This window comes from Alexandromys fortis, unplaced genomic scaffold, assembly GCF_014885135.2.
Source record: "Alexandromys fortis isolate MF-2015 unplaced genomic scaffold, M_Fortis_MF-2015_v1.1 scaffold_267, whole genome shotgun sequence".
Classification (NCBI taxonomy): domain Eukaryota; kingdom Metazoa; phylum Chordata; class Mammalia; order Rodentia; family Cricetidae; genus Alexandromys; species Alexandromys fortis.
Genome location: NW_026068157.1, coordinates 1,394,431 through 1,419,185, shown reverse-complemented (window position 1 = coordinate 1,419,185; position 24,755 = coordinate 1,394,431). Strand labels below are relative to the sequence as shown.

General features: G+C 50.4%; 1 protein-coding gene across 1 annotated transcript in view; it reads left to right on the top strand.

Moving 5' to 3' along the window:
• Positions 1–15,873, top strand: part of Nlrp5 (NLR family pyrin domain containing 5) — a 38,965-nt gene extending 23,092 nt beyond the window's left edge. The window contains exons 6-12 of the mRNA XM_050127539.1: positions 665–832; positions 2,099–2,269; positions 4,571–4,741; positions 7,363–7,530; positions 8,672–8,842; positions 11,041–11,211; positions 15,741–15,873. Coding sequence (XP_049983496.1) covers positions 665–832; positions 2,099–2,269; positions 4,571–4,741; positions 7,363–7,530; positions 8,672–8,842; positions 11,041–11,211; positions 15,741–15,873 — 1,153 coding nt within the window. The remainder of the gene's footprint in view (positions 1–664; positions 833–2,098; positions 2,270–4,570; positions 4,742–7,362; positions 7,531–8,671; positions 8,843–11,040; positions 11,212–15,740) is intronic.
• Positions 15,874–24,755: the final 8,882 nt, after the last annotated feature.

Below are 24,755 nucleotides of genomic sequence, written 5' to 3'. Positions count from 1 at the left end.
AACTTTCAGGCTGAATTTCTGAGGAAACTAGGCTACAGAGTGAGTTTGTGAGATCAGTTTGGGATAAATTAGACCCCGTCTCTAAAAAGAAAAAAAAAATTAACTGGAGCCATATAGCACAGGGCAGTAATCCCAGAACTTGAGAGGTGGAGGCAGGACGGAGTCGAAGGCCAGCACAAGGCTGTGTAGACTCTCAGAAACAAACGGTATGTAATAGTTTACAACTTTGAGAGCCGGCATAGAAGGGTAAGGCTGCAGTGAGTCTCTGTCCCACCAGCCAGCTCCCAAATAACAGCACAGATACTTACTGATTAGGAAAGCTTGGCCTTAGCTTAGGCTTGTCCCACCAGCTCCCAGAACTTAAATTAACCCATTTCTAGTCGTCTCCATTTTGCCTCGTGGCTTTGTATCTTATTTTTCATTCTGTATTGTATGTCTGACTCCCTTCAAGTCCTGTTGGTGTTTGAGCACCTGGATTTATCTACTTCCTTTCTCTCTGCCCGGAAGTCCTGTCTATGCCTCCTGCCTAGCCTCCTATTGGCCGTTCAACTCTTTATTAAACCAATCACGGTAATCTGTCTTCACACAATGAGCAAACATGCTGTAATTTAAGAGAGAAAGGGTTAGGATGTGACTGCATTCCTCGTCTCTTCCGTTTCTGCAGGCTTAAGGGTGCAGAGATAGCCGATGGCCTTCAGTATCTCTGGGTGACCCTCATTAGCAACCGGAACTTAAAATACCTCAACCTGGGGAATAATAATCTGAAGGATGATGACATCAAGTTAGTCTGTGAAGCGCTGAGACACCCTAACTGCTCCCTGGAGACTTTGCGGTGAGCTTCGGTTCTGGTTATCAAATGCGTGGCTTTCAGAAAGTCTCCAGAAAGTCGCAATAAATAGAGGACTCGAGAGACGTCCCGGAGAAGGGCGGCCACATTGATTTGGCAACACTCTCACTGGGAGTGGGAGAGCCGGGAGAATTGAGAAAAAGAGTGGACTGCGTGCCAGTAAAGGGCGCATCTCAAATAGTAGATTTTAAGGTATAAATGCTGTGCCACAGTGTAAAAATTAAACAGGACCAGTGAGATGGCCCAGTGGATAAAGGAGTTTGTCACCTGAGGTCCATCCCCAGAACCTGGTTGATGGGGGAGAGAGAGAAATGACTGTCCCCTGGCCTCCACGTGCACACTGTAACACGTGTGCACACACACATTCAATAAATGTGGGGGAAGACTGGAAACAAGCGCTGCGGCTGCCGAGTGTGTACCTGGGACCGTGGTCTCTGAGCCGGGGGTGGTGAGCGCGAGAGGCCAGCCTGGTTTGCCTAGCAAGACCCTGCGTCTAGAAAAACAGGGTGGGGAAATCTGCGGCTGTCGCTCGGTTGGTGAAGGGCTTGTCTGACATGCAGAAAGTGTCCCTTTAGCTCCCATCCCTGCACAAAACCAAGCACAGGGCTTGGCTTGGACGTTGAAATCCCAGCACTCAAGAGGTAGAGGCAGGAAAAGCAGAAGCCCAAGATCATCCTGGGTTACTTAGCGATTTTGAGGCCAATCTGGGCTATGTGAGGCCTTGACTCCAGAGGAAAAGGGGTCGTGTGCACCCGCCGGGATTTTCTTTGAGTGGCCATGTGACCACGGCAGACTTTCTGAGCTAGAGCTGACATGGGCCACTTGTCAAGTCGTGCTGAGGAGTTGTCACTTTCGTTCTTTTGCACTGGATTGTGTTTACTAATTGTGTGTGTGCGTGTGTGCGTATGTGTGTGGTCAGAACAACTTGTGGGAATGGGTTCTCTCCTTCCAATGTATGGGTCCCAGAATCAAACCCAGGTCTCCGTCTTGGCGGCCAGCTCCTTGACCCCGAGCGTTCTCACAGCCCAGCACTTCCTTTCATTTAGCGAAGCATAGATAACTTATTGTATCTCTAGGGAATGGGGCGCTGGGTAAAAGCGTTGGCAGGCCACTATAAGGCAAAGGAAAGGGGAAGCTATTTGTGTGCACCCACCTCCAGTTCCTAAGTAGCTGATTCAAGAGTGTGTTACCCTGGGTTACCCAGGAGGGATGGATGAGAAAAATGTCTCAGGCTATTATCTGTCTCTGCAGATTGGATTCCTGCGAGCTGACCTCCGCTTCTTACAGTATGATCTCTGAGCTCCTTCTCTCATCCACCAGCCTGAAGTCCCTCAGCCTGGCAAGAAATGGGGTGACAGAGAAGAGCATGGGGCAGCTCTGTGGGGCCTTGAGTAGCTCCAGGTGTACACTCCAGAAGCTGATGTGAGTCCCGCTCGCTCTCCGTCAAGCTGCAGTGTCTGGAAGGCCGGGTGGGAGTGGCAGATGTTGCACTCTAGAATAAGGCCTCACAGGAAAGCCCTGTGGGGCACCAGAGAGACCCCTGCTCACTCCATCATAGCCCTCCTGTGCAAAAGGAGAGTAATAGGAATCAGCCGAAGACCTCTGTACTGACAGGGTGCCTTTGGAGCGTGAGGCTTACATGAGCCAAGTGGATTGGTTCACACTTGACTCCACGGTTAGAAATGATCTCGTTCAGTGACTAGTGACATCCTTCTTGCCTGGCCAAGCCTGAAGCAGAACATGGGCATGGTTGGCACAGGGTCTGGTTGTATACGACTGTAATTCCAGTACTCAGGAGGCTAAGACAGAAGGGCCATAACAAGTCTAGGGAGGCCTGAGCTACAGAATGAGCTACACACACACACACACACACACACACACACACACACACACACACACACACACACACGGGAAATAGGTGTGCTGGTCAGGTGGATCTGTGGGTAAGGAGCATGTAGAGCAAATGTGGGGACCAGAGTTGAGCTCCCCAGAACCCACGGAGATCCAAATAGACCTGATGGGTTACACAGCACTAAGGAGGCAGAGACGGCATCCCCAGAGCAAGTAGCCATATAACGGAAAGAAAATGGGCAGCCGCCAAGTTGTCCTCTGCACTTCACGTGAAAGCCATGGTGCACGCATGCCCCACACATACAAAGCCTGAGGGATGAGAGGGGAGCCATGGCGCACACACACCCTCACACATACAGACGAAACCCGAGGGATGAGAGGGGAGCCATGGCGCACGCATGCCCCACACATACAAAGCCTGAGGGATGAGAGGGGAGCCATGGTGCACGCATGCCCCACACATACAAAGCCCGAGGGATGAGAGGGGAGCCATGGCGTACACATGTCCTCACACATACAGACAAAACCTGAGGGATGAGAGGAGGAAATTTTTTAAATTTTTTTGTACATGTATATACTAAGATTTACTTTTTCTTGTAGGTATCTGCATGTTAGGGCAGTACCTACAGAGGACAGGAGAGAGCATCGGATCCCCAGGAGCTGGAGTTACAGGTGGTTGGGAGCCATCCCATCCAGATGCTGGAGCCTGCACTAGGGTCCTCTGGAAGATGAGCAGCGCTCTAAGCACTGAGCCGGTCCTCCAGACCCCACACCTGTATATACTGTCTGTGTAGCAGCTCTACACCCTACACCCATATTCTCTCTCACCCATAGCCGACACTGGTCCCTATCATGGACGCAGCCATCTCTCTTCCCATGATATTTATACACACACAGTTGTATGTATCTACATAAAATCTTGGGCTGGCTGGTGAGGTTGCCGCCAAGCCTTGGTGATCTTAGCCCAGGTCCTTGAAGCCACGTGGTAAAAGAGTAAACTGACTCTTCAGTTTCCCGCTAACACACTGTGCCCCCATACATGCACATAATAAATAAGTAAAATGTGCTTTTAAAAAGTATGAGGTGGCTGGAGAGATGGCTCAGTGGTTAAAAGCTCTGATTGCTCTAACAGAGGACCTGGGATCAATTCCCAGCACCCACATGGCAGCTCACAGCTGTCTGTAACTCCAGTTCCAGGGGATCTGGCACCCTCACACATACATGCAGGCAAGACACTATTGCACGTAAAAATACGTAATTTTTAAAATTCTTTTAAAGTGTGAGGCTGCCAGTACTTGAGAGGCAGAGGCAGGCGGATCTCTGAGTTCAAGGCCAGCCTGGTCTCCAGAGTTCCAGGACAGCCAGGACAGAGAAACCCTGTCTCCAAACAACCAAGGTGTGGGGCTGGAGAGGTGGCTCAGCAGCTAAACACCGTTGCTCTTCCAGAGGACCTGGGTTCCGTTCCAGCACCCACACTGGGCATCAGGTGCCTCTGACTCCTGCTCCAGAGAATCGAATGCCTCCTTGGGAACCCAGATGGCGCGCACATATACAGACATGCACACATTCACACACTGTTAAATTTTTTAAATTTAGATCTAGGAACCACAATGAAATTGGTTGAGTTCACTTAGTACACCTGTCTCTGGTTGCCTCCATTTTCCTACAAACGACGCAACTTCGTTCTTTATGGTGAAAATGCTTTGCTGCCTGCATGCACATTTTCTGTGTCGGCTGCTCTGTGGTTCAACACTGTCGCTGGCTCCATAGCTAGGCCTCCTGGGTAGTGCTGTGGTGAACGTTGGTGAGTGTCGGGGAGGAAAACTGAAGAACTGGTCTCATTGTTTCCTCTGGGGGGGGCTCTCCTTGCAGACTGGACAGCTGTGAACTCAGCCTGGTCAGCTGCCACGGTCTGGTCTCAGCCCTTTCCGGCAACATGGCCTTGACCCACCTGTGTCTGTCCAACAACAGTCTGAGGACAGAAGAGGTGAGACTGCTGTGCCAGTTCATGAAGGGCCCGCGGTGTGCTCTCCAGCGGCTCATGTGAGTCTGGCTCCTTTCTCAGTTCTCAGAGGGAGTGACGGGCGGTGGCCAGAGAGATGGGGTGTGGTGGGGAGTGTGTTATAACACCCCGGCAGAAAGCAACTTCAAGGAATTTATTTTAGCTTACTGTTCCTGAGGGAGAGTCCAGCATAGTTGGGGAGGCTTGGCAACAGTCAGGAAAAACAAAATGGCCGGACAGGAAGCAGCTGGGCAGGTTTTCATATGCTCATGGGAAGCAGAGCAGGAAGTGAAGGGAGGCCACCACCTCTCTAAAGAGCACCCCCAACTGGGAACCAAGTGTTCAGACAGGACCCTTAGGTAGATATTTTGTATTCAACCCACCACACCCAGTATGTGTAGAACTCTGGTTCTAGGACCCTCGTTGGTATAAAAACCATCTTGTTATTGCTGCATGGATGACGCAGAAGGATTGAGTGTATCAGGAAAACAGTCGTAGGTTTTTATGTTTGCTGTGTGTGGGGCGGAGGGGACAAGCATGTGCACCAGTGCGCCACCGCACACAGGTGGAAGTCAAAGTCGTCATACCTTTACCCGCTGAGCCGTCTTGTCAGACCACAGCTGGTGTTACTGGTAACACCGTGTTGGAAAGGGCATGCGCTGTCTGTCTCTACAGAGCTGAGAGTCTGTGTGAGAATTAAGGTTTCCAGGGAAGCTGGGCAGACAGCTCAGCGGTAAATCACCTGCCACAGATGCATGAAGACCTCAGTTCGGATCCCCTGAACTCACCTGATGATTAAAACAGGTGCTTGGTGCACCGTTCTAATCCCAGTGCAGGGAGCAGGAGACAGGCACAGTGGGGCCTAGCCAGCCCCACTGAATCAGCAGCCACTTAGAGGGCTTGGCTCAAGAAACAAGCTAGGGTTGGGCTGAGAGATGGCTCAGCAGTTAAGAGCACTTGCTGATTTTGCAGAAGACTCAGGTTCAGTTCCTAGCACCCAGGTAGAGGCTCACAACCATCCCTAACTCCAGTTCCAGTGATCTCGTGCCCTTTTGTGGCCTCCGTGGGTACTGCACACAATAAACATACATACGGCATCCAAACACTTCCACATACAAACTAAAAATCTTTAGAAATGAAAGTGCTCATGAGGAGCAGCTCAGTGGCCGCCATACACGCACATGCATGAGCGTGGACACACCTATGAAAAGACTTTTAGGTGGGTGTAGAGGACTCAGGGCTAAGGTCGCAGATGTGTGGGATTGGCGACTCCTAGGAAGACCACACACGCGTGAGCTGCAGTGGGAACAGCCTTTCCCGTGGCTGCTGTGAGGCCGTGTTTCCATGTAATTTCGTCAGCCTCTGCTATCTTCAGCCAGAAATCTTAGGCCTGGAAGAGTGAGAGGTTCTTGTTACTCATATAGATCCCGTTTGCTTGCTCTGGTTCCTAGGGGCTGGCTTCTTACTGTTTATTCTCTTTGAAAAATTGGTCCACTGGTAACATCGTGTGAATAAAACATATACGGGGTGTGGCAGCAGGTGAAGGAGCTGGCTGCCATGCCTAATGGCTTGAGTTCAACAACCCAGGACCCACGTGGTGGAGAGAGAGAGCCAAGTGTCAGTTTGTCCTCTGACACACATACACCCACACACACTCTGCGATCTAAACTCGCTGACACACATAGTAAATATATACATGTGTCTGTCGTAAACCAGGAGGCGTGTAAAGATAACCTGAGCGTGGTGGGTGGTGTTTACCTTATAACTACAATATTCAGGACGTGGTGGGGTGGTGTTTACCTTATAACTACAATATTCAGGACGTGGTGGGGTGGTGTTTACCTTGTAACTACAATATTCAGGACGTGGTGGGGTGGTGGTTACCTTATAACTACAATATTCAGGACGGCGAGGCAGGAATGTTCTGGGCTATCCTCATCTACAAAAGGAGTTCCCAGCCAGCCTGGCCTGCTGAAGACCCTGTCTCGGAAATATAAACTAGTGCCAGCAAGATGCCTCAGTAGGTAGAGGTGCCTGCTGTCAAGTCTAACAGTGTTGAGTTTGATCCCGGGGACCTATTACGGTAGAAGGAGAGAGCCAGCTTCACCAGCTGTCCCCTGACCTCCGTTCACGCACCGTAGCATATGTGCGGTCTCACAAACGTAAAATGTGATTTAAAATGTTTGAAATTCTATTAAAATACAGGGGAAATAGGTTTGGAGAATCTGTGCACACACATACATGCACACACACACCGCGCAAACACACGCGCGCGCACACACATACGCACGCGCACACACATACGCACGCGCACACACATACGCATGCGCACACACACCAGCTACAGCATACATATTGGTGGCAGAGAAGCTAGGAGTCGGTAATCTTCCACCATGTAGTTCCCAGAGAATGGATCCAGGTTGAAGTTCTCAGGCTTAACGACAAGTGCTTGTACCTGCTCAGCCATCCTGCCGCCCGGTTGAGCTCTCGCTTCGAGTGTGTCCAGTGCTAATAAGTATCCCGGTAATGGCTGGGGTCTTTAACCACCCACCACTTAAGGCTCACGGTAGTGGTCAATGTAAATTCGAGCCCCGTTGTAGAGCAGAGTAAACTGAGGCAGAGAGGAGCCCTTCCCATCCTCCTCCCCTTTGTCTCCCCGCAGACTGAACCAGTGCAACCTCAAAGGAGACGCCTGTGGCTTCCTGGCGCTGATGTTGATAAACAACAGAACGCTGACACACCTGAGCCTGACCAAGAACTCAGTGGTGGACGGTGTGAAGTTTCTGTGCGAGGCTATAAAGGAACCGACCTGTCACCTGCAAGAGCTGGAGTGAGTAGACGGGTGGCTAAGCGTCGTCTCTGCCACCCACTCTAGACGGTGAGAGAGGTGGACACGGAGACACGAGACTAGTCTAAAGGTCGGGTGCTCAGCTCTGCAGTCACACCGGCTGGGGAAAGCGACGGGAGCCCCAAGGCAGGATTACGCGTTCAGGGTCACCCTTGATCCCTTGAAGTTTGTTCATTTCTTCAGAGATAATTTGGTTTGGTGATTTTTGGTTGGTTGATTGGGTTTTGTTTTGTTTTGTCTGTTTGGTTTTGGGTTTTTTATTTTTGTTATTGTTTTTGGTTTTATTGTTTGGTTTCCAGGAATGGAACCAAAATTCTTGCGTGTGCACTCTACCACTGAGCCACACCCCCAGCCCTCACTGGGGGATTCTAGGCAGGGGCTCTACCACTGAGCCACGCCTCCCAGTCTGGCACAGTTCTTTTTCAAAAGATGCCTCCACTCATCCATACCTGCTGCAGGTTCCCCTCCACGGCTACCCATCTCCGAGGCTAACGTGCCACCCACTCTGCGCCACTCGTGAGAACAGATAGAAAAGCTGTCTCTTGGGGATGGGGCCTGCCTAGCAAACCTGAAAACCTGCATTCAGATTTGCAGAACTCACCTCAGTGCCCCCTGCATGTGCTTATAACCCCAACACTAAGGGAGGAGGCGGCCAAGCAGATCCCAGGGGATCACTGGCCAGCAAGTCTCTCTAAAATGACAAGTTTAAAGCATAGGGAAATAGAGGCGTATACCTGATATCGGTCTCTGGACTCTCCACAGGCATGCACAGGTGTGAGTACACCCCTACCCCACCTGCACACATGCGCACACGTGCATACTCCATGCACAGTGAAGGCTGTCTCCCTTTAAATTGCAGTGTTTTTTCTTACTTGGAGTGAGGGCCTTTATGGGCAGCAGTGCCCACATGGAGGTCAGAGGACAGCTTGCAGGAGGCAGTTCTTGCCTCCAACCATGTAGTCTCCGGGGATGAAGCTTAGGATCATCAGTTGGGTGGCAGGGACCCTTTATCCAAGACAGCCTCGTAGGAGAAAATAGAGGCAGCCGTTCCCAGTGTTCCTGAATATTGCTCCTGCGCTAGTCCGCGCCCACTGAGAACGTGGATTTCCCGTGTCCCTCGCAGGCTGGTGGAGTGCCGGCTCACCGGGGACTGCTGCGAGAATCTGGCCAGCATGGTCACCATGAACCAGCACTTGAAGAGCTTGGACCTCGGCTACAACAACCTGGGTGACAATGGAGTCATAGCCCTGTGCAAGGGGCTGAAACAGAATAACAGTTCCCTGAGGAGACTCGGGTAATCTCTTAGGGTCGCCTCTTTGAGGGGCTGAGCTCAGAGGAGGTGGTGGGAGGGACCCGAGCCATGACCCCAAGGTGGTGGTGTGATGGGTGTCGGTCTAGCGGTGGGAGCTTTCAGATACTCGCTGAGCCTCCCCTCTGTGACTGGCACGATGCTGGCTACTGGGTATCGTGTGGTGGAAATGCGACAGCTAAGGCCTTGGCGGCACCACACATGGAATCTAGCAGGGAGAAGGAACCCAAAGCAACCAGTGGTTAAGACTTTTATTCTCAGCATCTCAACCACCTGACCAGAGTGCTGCCCAGATATGGTGGCTCACACCTGTTGTCCTAGGAGAATCGTCTTTGAGTTTGAGGCCAGTCTGGGTTACATTGTGAGGTTCTGTGAGATCCTATCACACACGTGCACACCCACAGACACACATGGTATACACATAAATAAAAAAAAGTAATTTTTTAAATACTATGGGCCAGTGACATGGTTCAGTAGGTAAAGGCGCCCGACCGTCTGAGTTCTGACACTGGGATTCAAATAGGAGGAGAAAACTACCCTTAGTAGATTGTCCCTTGACCTCCGCATGTGCACAGCAAACACGCACATGCTTGCATACACATAACTAGTCATTGTGACTTTTCAAATATCAGAGCACACCGATAGACCATGACCCATTGGGTTTTCTTTCCTCGGAGGTGGATGCTTCCTGTTCAGCACATGTGGCCTGGATCTTAGCTGTCTCTCTCAGCCTTTTGAGTCTGCAAGTGAACAGGGGTGCACTCCCATGCCCAGCTCAGTGGCTGCTTAATCTTTTTATTTACAATTTGCCCTGTGTGCTCCCGTGTGTTTGCCTGCTTGTCTTTATTTGCACCACATGCTTGTCTGTGTCCACCAAGGCCAGAAGGAGAGCACACACTCCTGGAGCTGGAGTTCCAGGCTGCTGTGAGCCATCTGACGGGACTGCTGAGAACCAAGCCCGAGTCCTCTCCTAGAGCAGCAGATGCTCTTAACGGCTAAGCGTCTTTCCGATGCCCCTTGTCAGTGATCTTCTCTGGCATGCTGCTCTTCTCTGGAAAAAGCCCTAATTTTTTTACTGCCATGCATTCATCCTAGGTAGTACTGGGTTTCACAGGGACGTTCTCATTCAAATATATGTAGTTACTTCGACCATGTCATACACCTTCTGACCCCCCCACACCTCCGAACCTTCCCCTCTCACATCCCCCCAATCCCACCAGTCCCCTTCATTGCCCTGGACAGCTTCACAGCTGCTTTTTATATATGACGTTATGTCTCTACTTACAATCTAGGCTCCAAGAACAGAAAACAATGCAATATTTGTCTTTCCAAGTCTGACTTAATTCAATTAATACGCTAATCTCCAGTCTGTCCATTTTCTTCTAATGCTAACCCTTTACTGTAAAGTTTTCAGCCTCCCATGTCCCACAGAGTCCCTGAGCAAGCTCGGACCTGGACATGGTTATCTGTTAAGGGTCCTCCCACTAGAGCAGGTCCATGCAGCTTCCGTGGATGTGCGTGTCTGGACATCTGCCTCCTTCACGCACTTCCCCATCCTTTGAGTCTCTGGAGCAATATCACTTTTGGGGGTAAGAGGGGTTTCTAGACAGGGTTTCTCTGTGTAGCCTTGGCTATCCTAGAACTTGCTCTGTAACTAGACTGGCCTCAAACTTAGAGATCCACCTGCCTCTGTCTCCTGAGTGCTGGGTTTAAGGATGTGTGCCACCACCACCAGGCATGGTATCACTTCTTAATTAGCAAGTATTTGTGTTCCTGTGTCCCTTGTATTCCCCATTTCAGTGTCTCTGGTCCCTTTCACAAAGACAGTTTGAGGTGTCCCCAGAAGCTTTCAGATCCAGAACAAGAACTTAAGGGTTGGGACTATCTGGGCTCTTCCCAAGAGCAATTAAATCAAACTCTGGGAACAGAACCCCACTCAGATTTTTTTTTTTTTGTTTGGCTTCGTTTTGAGATAGTTTCTCTGTGGCTTTGGAGCCTGTCCTGAAACTAGCTCTTGTAGACCAGGCTGGCCTCAAACTCAGAGATCTGCCTGCCTCTGCCTCCTGAGTGCTGGCATTAAAGGCGTGTGCCACCTCCGCCTGGCTTCCTACTTACCTTTTTTAAACATTGGGTTGAAGCTCTTCTGGGTTGAGTGACAGATTCTTGCTTGGGCTTCCATGTAGGCTGGAGGCATGTGGGCTGACTTTCGAAAGCTGTGAGGCCCTGTCGTCGACCCTCGCTAGCAACCAGTGCCTCACCAGCCTCAACCTGGTGAAGAACAACTTCAGTACACCGGGGATGTTGAAGCTGTGTTATGCCTTCCGCCATTTCACCTCCAATCTGCGTATAATTGGGTAAGTCCCTACCGATCGTCTCCTGAAACGTAAACTTGACTCTCTGACACGTTACTCGGAGAATCAGCAATGCTTGAAAGTAATTGGGATCCTTGGCTTGGCAACTATCTTTATCAAAAGCTTTGGTTTTCAACCTTCCTAATGCTGTGACCTCTCAGTACAGTTCCTCATGTTGTGGTGACCCCCAACCATTATTTTCCTGACTCTTTTTTTTTTGGCAGGGGGGGGAGGGGAGCGGTTTTGAGACCGGGTTTCTCTATGTAGTCCTAGCTATCCTGAAACTCATTCTGTAGACCAGGTTGGTCTCAAACTCAGAGATTCACCTATCTCTGCCTCCCAAGTTCTGGGATCAAAAGTGAGCACTATAACTGCCCAACTCATTCGATTATTTTCATTGCTGCTTCATAAATGTGATTTTGCTACTGTTAGGAATCATGATGAAAATTTATCTGATATACAACCCATAGGTTGATAACCTTTATCTAAAGGGTGAACCCCATTAAGCTCCAGGCATCTGGTGGAATGTCAGGCTAAGGGAACATGGGCGTAAGAGACAAGATGTATGACTCAGGGAGCTGACCTCTGAACGGGCAGCAGGAGGGAGGCCAACACACACGTTTGCCCTCACACTAAAAGCAGAATTGCTGTAGGGTCATCAATTTTACTTCTGGATATGTCATCAAAACAGTTGAAAACAAGATCTCAAAGAGACGTCTGCACCAGTCATGATAGCACACACTTTAATCGCTGGAGGCAGGTGAATCTCTGAGTTTGAGGTCAGCCTAGTCTCCCAAGAGCAGTGGTTCTCAGCCTTCCTGACGCTGCGACCCTTTAATACACTCCCTCATGTTGGGATGACCCCCCCCAACCATAAATTATTTCATTGCTACTTCACAACTGTAATTTTGCTACTTTTATGAATCATAATGTAAACATCTGGTATGCAGGATGTCTCATGGGGGACCTCAAAGGGGTCATGACCTACAGGTTGAGGACCGTTGACAGTTCCAGGACAGCCGAGGTTATGCAGGAAGCCCTGTTTGGGAAAAAAATGCTAAAGAGATCATTAGTACAGTCATGTTCATAGTGGCATTTTTCAAGACAGGGAATTTGATGCCTGCTCATCATGGTTGAGACACAAGGACTCTATGTTAAGAGAAGTCAGTCACAAAGCTGTTGTGTAACCATGCACATGAGGGCCCTAGATTTAGACTCAAGTCAGGAAGACTGGAGGTTACTAAAGGATGAGACAAAGAGGGCCGGGTGCTGTGGAGAGATCTTTCTTAGATAGGTAAAGCCCTGGGTTCCATACCTGGCACTGCCAAAATATAATTTAAAGGGGAAAGGAACATTTAGAGTTCCCATTTATAATGTCTGCAGATTTTTCAGTTTGGGATGATGGGAAAGTTCTCTGGGTGACGGACGTGGTTGCTCTACAGTATAGCTGTTAGTGTGATGCCTCGTATGCGCCCCAGGATGGTTAAAATGGTTCATTTTGCTGAGTCTCACACCTGCAGTCCTAGCCCTTGTGAGACTGAGACGAAGATTGCCACAAACATGGGGCTAGCTTTGACTACATAGTGAGTTCCGGGATGGTGTAGCCCCACAGCCTAAGACTCTATCTCAGTCAAAAGTAGACAAGTTTGTCCCCCGTGTTAAACATTGAATGGAGCCACTGAGAAGTTGCTGTGTTCCAATAATTAACACCCCCATTCATGCAAGCAACTATAATTAAATGGAGCGGGACTCGAAAGATGGCTTGATGCTTGAAAGCATTTGCTGCTCTTGCAGAGGGATGATTTCTGTCCCCAGAACCCACAGTGACCCACAACAGCCTATAACTTAAGTTTAGGTGTCTCTGTGCTCTCTGCTGGCCTCTGTGGGCCCTGCACGTGCACAATGCATGCAGACACGTGCACAATGCATGCAGGCACGTGCACAATGCATGCAGACACGTGCAAAATGCATGCAGACACGTGCACGTCTATTTCTTAAGATATTGTTTCTTTGTGTGCATGTGTGGAAGTCAGAACAACTTGCAAAAGCCACCTTTCTCATTCCATCATGAAGGTCCCAGGATAAAATTCAGGTTGACAGGTTAGCAGCCCAGTATCTTTATCCACTGAGCCATCTCACGTGCCCAAAGTGTACTTAGCATCCAAGAAAGTAATTTGGCTGAAGTTCCAAGCAAAATGGCACATGCCTGTAGTCCCAGCTCTAAGGAGGCAGAGGCAGGAGGATTGCTGCACATTTGAGGCCAGGCTAGCCCACCTAGTATGTTCTGGGTAAGATCCTGCCCACAAAAACAAAGAATTGGGTTGAAGAGGATAGGGCTGGCAGCCCAGATGAGGGTGGTGGTGAGGTGGCTCAGTTGAGCGACTGCTCCAGCCACGGGATGTATCCAAAGTACACATTTTAGCACATGCCTATAAATGCATAAAGCCAGGGGTGACTGTAGGGATGGAGTGCACCATTGGAGGCGGCAGGGAAGGGGCAATAGATCGGGAACCCTGGCTGGGTGAGGCTTGCAGTCTTTTACATAAACATCTCACAAGGTGCATGCGCAAATAAGCCCAAAGGGCAGAATGATCTCACAAGGTGCATGCGCAAATAAGCCCAAAGGGCAGAATGTTGGTTTAAAGAACCAACTGTGGAGGGGCTGGAGAGATGGCTCAGCGGTTAAGAGCATTGCCTGCTCTTCCAAAGGTTCAATTCCCAGCAACCACATGGTGGCTCACAACCATCTGTAATGAGGTCTGGTGCCCTCTTCTGGCCTGCAGGCATACATGTAGACAGGATATTGTATAATAAATAAATAAATAAATAAAAAATAAATAAATAAATATTTAATAAAAAAAAAACTGGAGCCAGGAGGTGGTGGCGCACACGCCTTTGATCCCAGCACTCGGGAGGCAAAGGCAGGTGGATTTTTGTGTGTGTGAGGCCAGCCTGGTCTACAGAGCCAGTGCCAGGACAGGTTCCAAAGTTACACAGAGAAATTGTCTTGGAAAAAATAATCTAAAAAAAAAAAAGAGAATTTTACCAATGAGCCAGCAGTCTGACAGGCCCAGATGGGGTGAGTATGGTCTTAGTAGTTGGTGCAGTCTTGGGGAGATGGCTGTCTGTACAGTGCTTCCCATACAAGCCTGAGGGCTTGAGAGTTCTTCCTAGATCCCCTGTAAAAGCCAGATGATGTGGTGCACACACCTGCAAGCCTAGCGCTAGGGAGACAGAACTGAAGATCTGGAGTTCGTTGGCCAGCCAGCCAGCCTAGCCAGTCAGCAAGCTCTAGGTTTAGGGAGTTTCTCAAAGTGAAGAATGAGGGAGAAAGGCAATGATGCTGACCTCTGTCCTCCACCTGCACACTTGCATGTGCGTGTGCATACACACAAAACACAGCACAACACACAGCGCACACGCGCGTGCACACACATACAAAAAACACACAGCAATTACACACATGTACACACAATACACACACACTAAAGACACATACAACACGCAAATGCACTCACACATGCACATACAATACACACATGCACACATGTACACACAAAAAACACAATACACACATGTAGACACAATACTGTGCACACAAAAACAACACAGTACACTCACATGTGCACACACAATACACACCTATGCACACACAATGTATACAACACGCCCACACAAAAACATAACACACATACTCACACATGCACACATAGAATACACACACACACATGCACAGCACACATACATACACCTATGCCCACACATACACCTATGCCCACACATACACCTATGCCCACACACATACATACTGGAGCACACCCACACGCATTCACCACTACCGGTCCCGCCTAGTCAGTTTTACCAGCTGACCTTCCAGAGGCCAAGTGGGATTTCTCTGCAGCTATTGAAATGTTTTAAATAGCCCTCTTCTCAAGTGGGATGGTACAAACACAGCACACAGAGTGGATTTCCTTTGCATTTAGGACTTACTTTTACATGTGTGGATTCATGTGTGTTTGAGTGTATGTACATCTGTGGTTCACATGCCTGCGTGTGCCTGTGCATTGAAGTCCCCAGAATGGCTGGGATGTTGTGCTGTTTGAGACAGGGTCTCACTGTGTAGTCCTGGCTGTCCTGGAGATCTAGCTGCTGGGATTGAAGGCCTGCGCCGCCATGCCTGGCTTGTCTTTTTTTATTTTTTTATTTTTGAATTAGTTACTAACTGGCTGACCGGCCCCCTGTTAGCGCAGCCCACATGCACACGGTGTGGAGTCCTCCTCGGGGGTTGGGGAATGAGCAGCCACCAGTGGCCACGACCCCAAAGAAAGAAAAGTGATTCTCCTTCCTCTTCCACTGGGGGTGGGGCCTTGGGAACCACACCCCCGGTGCTTTTTAACTGTGGCAAAATGTACTACTCTGTCTTACTGCGAGTTCTCAAAAAGGTTTGTAGTCCTTGGTTTGGCTTCCAGGACATCTGAGAAAGGGGGGACAGGTCAGAGATGGGTCCTAGCATGACAGTCCTTTCTTCCCAGCCTGTGGAAGCAGCAGTACCATGCCGAGGTGAGAAGGCAGCTGGAGGAGATACAGCTCACCAGGCCCCACACGGTGATCACTGGGGACTGGTATTCCTTAGAGGAAGATGACCGGAACTGGTGGAAAAACTGAAGGCGTCAGTCCCCCTCCCCCTTCAGGCCCTAGGACCTCCGTGTCTGTGAAAACGTTTGTCCTGTCTGGGAGGATGTAGCGGGAATGAAAATAAACACTTAGCATGTGGAAAAGCACCAGGCGGTCGTGTTGATCAGTCGGGGTACGGCATGAGGGCAGAGGTGGAACAGGAGACGGCTCAGTGGGGACAGGGCTTTCCGTGCCAGCATGAGGACCTGAATTTGATACATGGAACCTATGTTAAAAAGTCAGGTGTGTCGGCACATGCGTGTAATCCCGGCACTGGGAGGTGGAAAGATTCTGACAAAATCTGCTGAAGGGAGAAACGGTTGATTTTTGGCTAATGGCTCACGAGGAGACAGCCCGTCATGGTGGGGAAGATGGGCCACATCCGTCACACCTCCAGAGCGAGGGATGAAGGCGTATTGCTGCTTCGCGCCCGTTTTCCGTTTGTGCCGCCTACAAGCGGGGGTGAGTCTTTCCTGTCGTCACCAGCTTTGTGTTGCTGTGAGCCAAGCCAGGCGGCGGTGATGCACGCCTTTAATCCCAGCACAGGGAGACAGAGGCAGGCGGATCTCAGTGAGTTCGAGGCCAGCCTGGTCTATAATAAAGTGAGTTCCAGGACATCCAGGATTGTTAAACAGAGAAACCCTGTCTTGGGGGAGGACCAAAAACAAAACCCTCACCCAAACCAACTTATGGAGGAAAGGGCTTATTTGACTAACATTTCCAGGTCCACGACTAAGGAAAGTCGGGGCAGGAACTGGAGCAGCGGCCTTGGAGGAACGCTTTTACTGGCTTGTTCCTTGTGGCTTGTTCAGTTGGCTTTCTTATACAACCGGAACTTCATTTGGTGACACTAACCCTCACATGGAGGGGACAGAGGATCCCTGGCACTCACTGCCCAGCCGGCCTAACCTCCTCAGAATTCTAGAACAAGATACAGAAAGGTGGACAGCACCTGGGGAGTGACGCCTGAGGTTGTCCTCTGACATCCCCCACTTCTTCAAAGCAGAGGTGGAGGACTGAAGGCCTCTCCACCTTGGCCTCCATATTAGCCTTCAGATAATGAAGGTGCAGACTGAAGCTCACACCTATCAGAGGTCTCAAGGCCTGAGACTGATGCTTAGCGTCCCAGAGGTGTTCTGCCACAAAGTTCATTCAGAGGTGGCTGGTTGGCACTAGACTGTGTTTGTCAGTGACTCCCTTCCTGATTGGCTGATTTTCCAAAGCCCAGAGCAGCCCATTGGTTGGCATGCAGAGGCATGTTCACCTGCAAGTTGTCCTGTGTCTGTTGGCTAGAGTTAAGTTTGTCTGGGTAGCTGCTTGTAGCTAGGAATATAGAGCAAATGTTCTGAGAATGAACGGGCTGGGAAGAAGCTAGCTCGGTTGGTCAGAGCACCTGCCCAGCACGCAGGAAACCTGGCTCGTCCTCAGCACCACATGACCCATGCATTGAGGTTAGTGGTGTGTGCCTGCGACTCTGCTGCTTTCCTTCCCCTGCCTGTTAAGCATCTTCATCTGGGACTGGGGAGCTAGCTGGGCAGTTAAGCTCTTGCCATGCCTGTGTGAAGACCCAGATGAGGGTTAGGCATGGTAGCCTTCCCAACCTCCCCAGGGTAAGCTGCCTAGCAAAACCGGCCATATCCATGAGCTTGGCTAAGAGACCCTGTCTCAGCAAGTTGGGAGAGCAACGGACTATGATTTCCCAAATCAGCCTGCAGCCTTCAGCGTGCACGCTCACACCCAAGCATGTGTGCCCATGTACATGTGCACGCCACACATGGAAAGTGACCAGGGATTCCCAACTTCCTGATGCTGCAATCCTTTAATACAGGTCCCCAAACATAACATCATTTTGTTGCTGCCACTTAACTGTAAATTTGCTAATGTTACACATTGTAAATACCTGGCATGCAGGATACCTGATGTGTGACCCCAAAGGGGTCGAGAACCACAGGTTGAGAACTGCCGCCCCCAGACGATCTCTCTGTTGCTCTCCCGTGATGTGTAGATACATCTCATCTCTATGCAGACCTTCTCAGTGCCTTAGACACCAGTGCCATCCTTCCCGTGGAGTGGATGGTAGAGCTGTCACTCAAACCAGTAAATCTACTGGGCACCATCGTCAAACCCGGAGCGTTCAGGAAGCTTTCAGAGCCTTCCATGTGCCTCAGACTGCTTTGCTTGTAGCCCCATTATTCAAGCAGTATTTCTGAAGCCTGAGGATGGTCTAGGCTTGTTCCTTGTAAAAAGCCTAAAGTCGCCAGGCATGGTGGCACATGTCACTAATCCCCGTATTTGGGAGGCAGAGGCAGGCGGATCTCTGTGGGTGTGAAGCCAGCCTGGTCTACAGAGTTCTAAGACTAGGACAGCAACCTAACGACGAGACCCTGTCTTGAACAGGAAAAATAAAAGCCTAAAAGGTGATTGGCCTGACTCCCACGCCAACCCTTTGAACGAATGAAAAGCTTATTTCTGGGAGCGGGGAGCAAGATGTCCCGGTAGGCACAGGCACTTGTCACCAAGACAGCCTGAGTTAGATCCCTAAGACTCAACAAGGGAAAGTGGGAGCTGAGTCCCAAGTTGCACTCTGAGTTGCACACGTGCACTCTGACATGAGCGCATCTGGTCACGCATGTATTTTTATTTTTCCTGAAGTATGCAGTTATTCTGTGCTGATATCGTTAGCATTGACCCTATTTGAGCATCTTTGCAAGAATACCTCCTCCATCCTGGGAGAGTTTGCATCGTGTAACACCCAGCCATTTAGCCAATCTCAACATGATCTGCAAGGACAGGTGGAGGTATAAGGGGCCGTAGCAGTGCCCCACAGTCCTGGGAAGGGCCCGTCCTTCGGAACACTGTTGGCCACCTTGACCATCTGATGTGCAGATATAGGGTACACAGCGGCCATGCATGCTTGTGTTGAATAGTGACACTTATTAGCCAGGGGTAGTAGCATGGCCCTGGAATCCCAGCATCCCGCAGGAAAGGCAGGAGAATCAGGTCAAGGGCACTTCAGCTGTGTGGTGTTCAAAGCCAGCCTGGGATACATGAGAAATCTGAAAAAAATAATCCAAAAGTAGAAGAGATGGTAGTGATTGATCCGTATGAGCGCCGCAGCTGTGTGTTACATGGGCAGGCGGAGGCCCTGAACTGTCGTAGCCTTTATAGCTTGTCCCACCTGCAAGGACGGATGCACACATAGCCTCCAGGGGTAGAAAGATGGCTCAGTGGTCAGGAGCACCTCTTCTAGCGGACCTGAGTTTGATTCCCAGCACAAGTGTCTACAACTCCTGTTCCAGGGGATCCACTGCCCTTTTCTGGCCTGCAGGGGCACCAGGCATGTACATGTGCAAGACATGTATGGAGGCAAAATGCCTACACATGTAAACACAACAGAAGGTCATCAGGGCCAAGGAGTCCAGCACTCGAGCTCCTCCCACACCCTGTCTGTGGAGAACAGTGAGGGTCCAGCAGGAAAGCCCCCAAGTTCAGGTTGCTTGGCCTTGGAAATGAAAACCACCCTCACAAACAGTATGAATATTTATCAGCTGAGAACCTTCAACATTTCAGTTTGTCTTGGCTGACTCGGTGGGGAACCCTTATTTGGTTTTGTTTTGTATTTTTGTTCTTTCAAGAAAGGGTTACGCTGTAGTTTTGGAGTCTGTCCTGGAACTGACAGAGATCCGCCTGCCTCTGCCTCGCCTCCTCAAGGGCTGGGATTAAAGGCGTGCAGCACCACCATCAGGCGGGAACCCTTAGTTGTGATGTGTGTGGCTAATGCCCTTGACAAGTTTCAGGTTCCTGTTAATTCTCTTGAGTGCTTTATGTTCTCTCAGTGAACACCAGACGGCAGTAGAGCACCATGTCTCAGAACGAGGGAGCTGGAGGCGAGGACGGCTCTCTTTCATTCCTGGTACATTTCCTGACATTGGGGCTGCCTACTTCTGTGTTGAGGGACTTCCTGTACACTGCAGGATGCAGGAAAGCATGCCGGTCTTCAACACACCACATGCCAGGAAGACTCACCCGCTCCAGGGGCAGCAACCAGAATTTCCACTAGATGTTGAGGGGGCAAATCTCCCTGACCAGGGTTGGAGAGCCAGGGGTCTACATTTTTCATGGAAATCTCAGTAGCACCCAATAGCTTTCCCGTTACCCTTGTAAAATACTGATTAAGACACGGTCTGTCCCAAGGTGTCTGCTAATTTCTGATTCTGTGATGGGGAAGTCACAGCCCTTTGGGGTTGTCTGTCCTTAGCAAAGCTGACCCATGCTCTAAGTTGTATCTTTCACGATATGCCGTCACGTGAGGATAGACGACCTCTCTGAGCAGGGCTGGGTCTGCGATGAACACGATGCAGCCAGGACTTTTTTTTCTAACATCTTTGGTCTTTGTTTTGTGGGGCAGGGATGACAGGCGCATGCGAAAGTGAGAGGACTAGCCAGGGTGGTGGTGGCACGTGACTTTAATGCTGGCGCTAGGGAGGTGGGTAGATCTCTCTGAGTTCAAGGTCAGAGAGCAAATTTCAGAACAGCCGAGGCTACACAGAAAAATCCTGTCGGGGGCATGGGGGCAGGGGGAAGAAAAGAAATGAAATCAAGAGGAGCACTTGTGAGCAAGGGCTCTCTCCTTCCACCGTGTGAGTCCTGGGGATGGAACTTTGGTTGTCCGGTTTGGAGACAGGCACCTTTGCCTACTGAGCCACCTCGCTGGCCCCAGTCAGGTCTTTAGAGTACAGTGGAAACTGTTGGTCAAAGCTAGACTTACTGTGCCACCTCAGAAGCCCCTGATCAGTCCCTCGATTCTCTGGGTCTGCCTTCTCCATCTAAGGGAAGTGACATCTACAGTGATCCAAGCTGGTGGACATTAATCTCCCCTTCATAGAATCAGGCATCCACCGTGACAGTGCCTTGACTGGAGAAGGTGGGGGTGGGGTCAGCAGCCACCACTTGCGCCACTTGCTAAAGAGCACTGTAAGTTAGTCTCATGTCTCAGGAGTGAAACAGCTGTAGCCGTCGGAATCGAGCAAATGCGCATGCTCACACACACTTGAGTGCATGCACACACACATGTGCACACCACACACACACACACACATATGCACGCACACACCTCTTTCATGGGCATAGATTCCTGCAGGGGTATTGTTGACCAGCAGGGATCCAGAAACAAACTGCATCCGCCAAGAATGAACTGGAGCTCTTGTGTCCATGCAGGGAGATGTGTGGCTGCTGTTCAAAGAAACAGATGGGACCAAGCCTGCGGCTTAGTTGACAGAGTACTTGCCTAGCATGCTTGAAGCTCTGGATCTGAGCCCCAGCGGCACTTGTAACCCATCATAGCGGCATACGCTTGTGACCCAGAGAGGCAGGCAGGATGATCACAAGTTCAAGCTTATTCTCGGCTGTGTAGCAAGTTTAAGGCCAGGTTGGGATGGGGAAGGGAAAAGCGGGGAGAAAGATAGGAAGAGAGATACAGTGGGGAGAAAGAGGGAGGGGGTGAGGAAAGGAGAAAGTGGGAGAGAATCCCAGATAAAGACACAGTTGATGGAGACAAACTGGAGCTGGGGGGTCTAGCTCAGCGGCAGAGTGCTCACTGCGTGTGCACAAGGCCCTGGGCTGGACCCTCAGTGATCGGGAGAGGGTGACAGAGGGGTGGATGGGAGATACACGGTTCCTGTTGATGACAAGTCATCTATTAACAGGAGGTGATGGTGCTAGTGGATGACAGGTGTGTAAATGGAGGGTGTGGGCACAGGCACAGGTATGTGCAGCGCACCTGTAGAGGTCAAGGGACACCTTTGAGCAGTCAGTTCTCTCCTTCCACCTCGTGAAACCAGGGAGTAAAGTGAGGCTGTCGGGCTTCCATGGCAACCGCTTCCACCCGCTGGGTTAGCTCACTGGCCCTGAAAAGGCAATTCTTTAAACCCTCTAGTGCACATTTTCCCAGGTACAGAAACCAGATGTGTTTCTCTGAGCATATGGCATAAAAGCAGAAGGGGGGAGTATTTATAGGACCTTAGGAACTAACAAGCGAGGTGAAGGGAGGTGGGGGAGGGGCAGACATGAGCACAGTACAAACACATTAGTCATAGCAAGACGTTTAAAATTGTGAGTGCATGTGTACACATGTGGGTGCAGGCACCTGCAGAGACCATAACAGGGCATGCAGTTACAAGCAATTGTGAGTTGCTTGATGTGGGTGCTGAGAATTGAACCCAGGTCCTCCGCAAGTGCAAGAGGTGCATTTAACCACGGAGCCATCTCTGTGGCCCCAGAAATACATCGTTTTTTTAGCTGTGTGAGGCAGCAGACATCTGCAGCCTCAACACGGGGAGGTGGAGGTAGGAGGATGGGTTGACGGTCATCTTCACACAGCAGATTCCAGGTTAGCCTGGACTACATGACACCATATAGTGTGTGCGTGTGTGCGTGTGAGTGTGTGTATACATACATGCATACACACATACACACATTATGCTAACTCTAAAAATATGCCCTATTTTTGTACTAAGTATTGCCTATGGATGACGCATGGAGGAAGGACTCTTGAAGATGGTATAGGAGGGACTTAGTATTTCCTCCAAGTATCCATGACTTTAAAAAATAAAATCACCAGGTAGTGGTGGCATACACCTTTAATCCTAGCATTCGGGAGGCAGAGGCAGTTGGATCTCTGTGAGTTTGAGGTCAACCTGGTCTACAGAGGGAGTTTCAGGACAGTCAGAGATACACAGAGAAACCCTGTCTCGAAAAAAAAAAAAAANAAAAAAAAAAAAAAAAAAAAAAAAACAAAACAAAACAAACAAAAGATCTGTTACCAAACATGAATTCCTTGCCCAAACTCCCCCAGCGTAGTTCTCATCAGCCTGCCCAAATAATGATACCTGTCAAGACAGTCTAGGCTGAGGAGGGGGCTCAGCAAGTCGAGGTACCTACCTCCAAGACCAGTGACCTGAGTCTGATCCCCAGAACCCACATGGTAGAAGTAGAGAAACGACTCCTACAAGTCGTCCTCTGGTTGCCACATGCGAGTGAGTGCACACAATCAAATCGATGTTAAATCAGTTGACTGCTTCAGGGAAGCATGGAATATGGACTTAGATTCTGGATGGCTAACCTCCGCTATTCAACTACGGGAGCACAGCACTCGGCCTCCATGGACCTGTTTCCTTTGCTGGAAAATGCGACACTGCTCCCCTATTCGGTCTACACCCTCAGACCAGGATGCCTGTGGATTAGGGGGTGGTGGGGAGATGAGGGGCGCACCCTAGAACCTAGGGCCGGGCACTCTCAGGCTCTCTGTCCATGGTGCTGACATCACACTATGGTGGGATTTAACATACCACCCCAGCCCCAAGATGCTCTATGAATGGAAGGTTTCCTGACTAATCAAGTTCAGAAGACACTGGATATGACATCCTAAGCAGTGCCTGCTCCTGTTCTTCCTCTTTCTCCCATGGCCCCCTTGATCCCTGGATAGGAGCAGCCCACCCCTTACAGCCTGCTCTGCAGAGAATGCGGCTTCATGACTAGCTGGGAATGGGTTTGGGCAAGGAAGGGGTGTGCCATTTTCAGGTCTTCCAAGAGATGCAAGCTTGGGGGAGGGGTACCTGGCATCATGACACATGCCATCCACTGAATCTGGCACGCTCCCAAGTTACTGGCACGGAGAATCCAGTTTTCTCCACACATCACTGTCTCCCCCTCCCCCCAGCCACCCTCCAGGACACACTGGGAAGCAGATGATGTGTGCTGCACTCAAGGATGGGAGGAGGCCAAGGGGGTGCTTTCCTCTCTGCCGTGTCTTTCTGTCCCATACGCCCTTTGCACCCTCTCTAAGCAACTGTGCCGTGCCTTGCTGGTGTGTCTCCCTTCACCCCAGAGGACAAGCTTCACAAGGGCACAGACTGTGGCTGTCAAGGTCACCACCATGTTCCTGGAACTCAGGTGAGCCCCCCTGTGTATAGCACATGCTCAGTAAACACAACCGGGTAGGACTTGACTCGGGAGAGTGTGGGGTTGGGGGAGGGGTGTTCCGCTTTGCACAGGAATCAGACTATCCATGTTGGCTGTAACAGCAGCAGCTCCGCATGGAAGCAGAGCTGGGAGCTTAGGTGGTTCAGTGGGTAAAGATGCTAAGCCTGCCGCAACCAGATTCCGATCCCCGGGACCTAGGTGGTGGAAAGTGAGCAGACTGTTGTAACTTGTCCTCCATATGCACACACACACACACAACAGAAAGAGAAATGGACAGCATCATGGACACGGAGCCACTAAATGGCACGGCAAACAGCAAACGGTGTTTCTGCTGTCACCACCTCTGTCTTCCCAAAGTCGAGGTTGTCCAGCCTTGTCTGTCCATCTGTCCACTCGTCCACTGGGACAGCTGCACCTCAGGCTGAGGACTAGGTGGTGACTCCCAGCGGAAGGCACGCCTCACAAGACTGAGGCTGGCCTGGCACTGGGGGAGAGGGGACATGACCCCCTGCCCTAAGTGCGCAGACACATTTGCTCAGTGAATTCCCTATTAACTGAATTACATTAAGCACCTGAGGCCCAAATGCATAGCGCGGAGCCAGAATTTAAGCACCAGCTCTTCACCATTGTGTTCAGCTCCTGCTTGGGAGAGGCGCAGAGGCCCGCGACTCCACATCTGGCTTAGATCACCTTCACAGTTCATGAGACAGCCCAGCTCTTCCTTCTGCAGAGAAGGCCAGTCGAGGACTAGAGAGGTTGGTTCACCTGCCCAGAGTAGCACAGCCTGTAAGAAGCAGAACCTGTCCATGTCCTGGCGGTGGGCTCCGGCTTACATCCTCAAGACAGTCTCCCCTCTCCGGCCTCCAACAACGTCCTAGTTCAGCATTCGGCAG